Source organism: Leuciscus leuciscus, assembly GCF_965113295.1.
Source record: "Leuciscus leuciscus genome assembly, chromosome: 1".
Classification (NCBI taxonomy): domain Eukaryota; kingdom Metazoa; phylum Chordata; class Actinopteri; order Cypriniformes; family Leuciscidae; genus Leuciscus; species Leuciscus leuciscus.
The window spans coordinates 64,936,060-64,938,434 of record NC_138725.1 but is presented as its reverse complement, the minus strand read 5'-3'; the positions used below and the strand labels follow the sequence as shown (position 1 = coordinate 64,938,434).

Below are 2,375 nucleotides of genomic sequence, written 5' to 3'. Positions count from 1 at the left end.
TGTGTATGTTTGTATCATTTACTGATATTTAATTTTTACCTCATATATAAATTTCACTATGTAACAAAATATCAAATAAAAAAATTCTGTTGTAATTATTGTGCTTTTCACAATGCTACGTTTAGTACAAGTCATGTATCATCTTGCTAATCCCAGTAGATGTAAATTAACGATTTAGTGTCTAGAAGGTCCATCCCGTATTGTTTGCTGAGGTGCATGTAGTAGCATAGAAATGTTATCAGAAAACATTTAACAATACTAAATATGTGAAGTGTTTACAGGTTTTCTTCTTTTTTTTTATTGAAATGGTGAATGCACAAAAAGTTCGGAAAAATTACAATATTGCAGTATTGTTTGTTTAGTTAGTTTTATTGTATTGAACACAGAATCAAGTTGCCATGTTGTCTGACATAAAAGTTAATGACGTTGCTTATCACTTTTTATATGATGGGTAATACAGGGCATCTGGATTAGCACATCGATGGCCTTCCTTATGGAAGACTGGTTTGTGCTTCTGTTTTACCAGGGCATAGTTTTTCCAGTGTAATCCATGAATCCACCATGCTGATTCTCAGTAAGGCTACCAAAGACACGCATCATCCCCTCCACACTTGTCCTGGTGTCGATAGATGCCTGGTGGAAAAACAGAGAATAACATGCAATTAAAATAGTGTAATGTTGACAAACAGAAACCACCTGTGTGCTTTTGTGCCTCATTTTTGGTTTCACCCCATTACAGCAAATCACCTTTATTACTTCATCTAGATTTACCTTATCTCCCCCCATGTCTGTCTTCACGTATCCTGGGTGAATGGAAATGCAGAGGATCTCATCTGCCTTTAAGTCCCTAGCAGTATACACAGTCAACATGTTTAGACCTGCCTGAAAGGAAAACAGATGCATGACAAAGTTTGTTAAAACTGCAACCACTTCTAATTTGTTTTTCAGTTTCTAATAAGTTGAGACAGTGTTTGATAAGAACGTATGTTCAGGCAGTATAGTAGTCAATGAATAGATACATTTGCATATTGCTCATTTGTATAATCTTTACTCATTATTACACTATTATTATTACATGTGTAGTGTCCCGAATGAACAAAGAGGGAAAAAAAACCTATTTGAAATCCATTCTGACCATTCAGACTGAAACACATTTCCAAATATCTGATTTCAAACCACATTTTCCTGCCTGTCTCAAAAGAGTCTTCTTGTGTACCTTGCTGATACTGTATGGGAAGAGCGGGAATGGCTCTGTCTCTGATGCTACGAGGCTCATAGATGATGAATTTGTGGACATGTTGATCACAGCTGCTTTATCACATGACATCCCTGGTTTGCCACTGGCTTTAGCTGCTGAACGCAGATATGGCAGGTACTCCTGATTAAAGACATTCACAACCAAGTGTTTTAGATATTGCATGAAATCAAGACTTGTTTTAGATTAGTCTTGTTCCCCAAAACTCTTTCCATTACCCTAATGACAAATAAAGGTCCCATCACGTTGGTGTTGAAGGCTTGGATCATGTCCTCAACGGTGGTGCTCCACATGGATTTTTGTGGCAACACTGCAGCATTATTTATGATCAAGTTCAAACCATTCTTGCCCAGTAGAGAACCCACTTTCTTGGCAGATTCTTTGATGCTGCATGGATCAGCAACATCTAATATCGGCAGAAAAATTATCATTTGTAAAAAGGTTATTTCTAACCTCAAAAAACAACTATTACTGTAATGGAAAATGTAGTCTAAAAGACAAATCCACATTTACCAAGCTTCACAATGGTGACAACACCTGGATGTTTTTTGGCCAGTTCTCTCAGTGCCTGAATCAGAAAGAAAATGTGAATGATAAAATGCACATTTCTATATAGCTGTCTTATTTCCTAAGCTCTTGAATACTCACCTCAGAATTGGTCCCATCTGGGTCACGACATGCAGCAAACATTTGGGAGCAACGGGCCTCCAGGAGTTGCTTGACAATTTCTAGACCCAAGCCTCGGTTGGCCCCGGTCACAAGAACACTACACGCCTTTAATGTTGCCATGTTCAAAGATGATCAGTCTGAAGATATCACACAACCTGCCTCTCTATCAGGCTTTTTATATGGAATGCAGAGTGGATGCCACACCCTGCACTGGTCTGTCATATTGTTTATAAGAGAGAGAACCTTGCTGAGTCGACATGATATTTCAAAGTGACTGAGCATAAGCCTATCAGCACTAATAGATTTAAGTAATAAAACTCAGTTATATTACTTTATTAAAATCATATACACTGTTTCAGAAGTGAGAGTAGAGATTAAAGGTCTGAGCTAGAAAACACAGCAAGGTACGTATGAACCATAAACTGATGAGCTGATCAGTAGCTCCATTATC

General features: G+C 37.6%; 1 protein-coding gene across 1 annotated transcript; it reads right to left on the bottom strand.

The window, feature by feature from the left end:
* Positions 1-350: 350 nt before the first annotated feature.
* Positions 351-2,058, bottom strand: LOC309506071 (C-signal-like). Its single transcript, XM_082179619.1, has 6 exons — positions 1,904-2,058; positions 1,769-1,823; positions 1,474-1,661; positions 1,217-1,378; positions 772-882; positions 351-633 (listed from the first exon to the last, which is right to left on the bottom strand). The coding sequence occupies exons 1-6, from the start codon at positions 2,042-2,044 to the stop codon at positions 520-522; spliced, it is 771 nt and encodes a 256-aa protein (XP_082035745.1). The 5' UTR covers positions 2,045-2,058; the 3' UTR covers positions 351-519.
* Between the last annotated feature and the right edge of the window lie 317 nt (positions 2,059-2,375).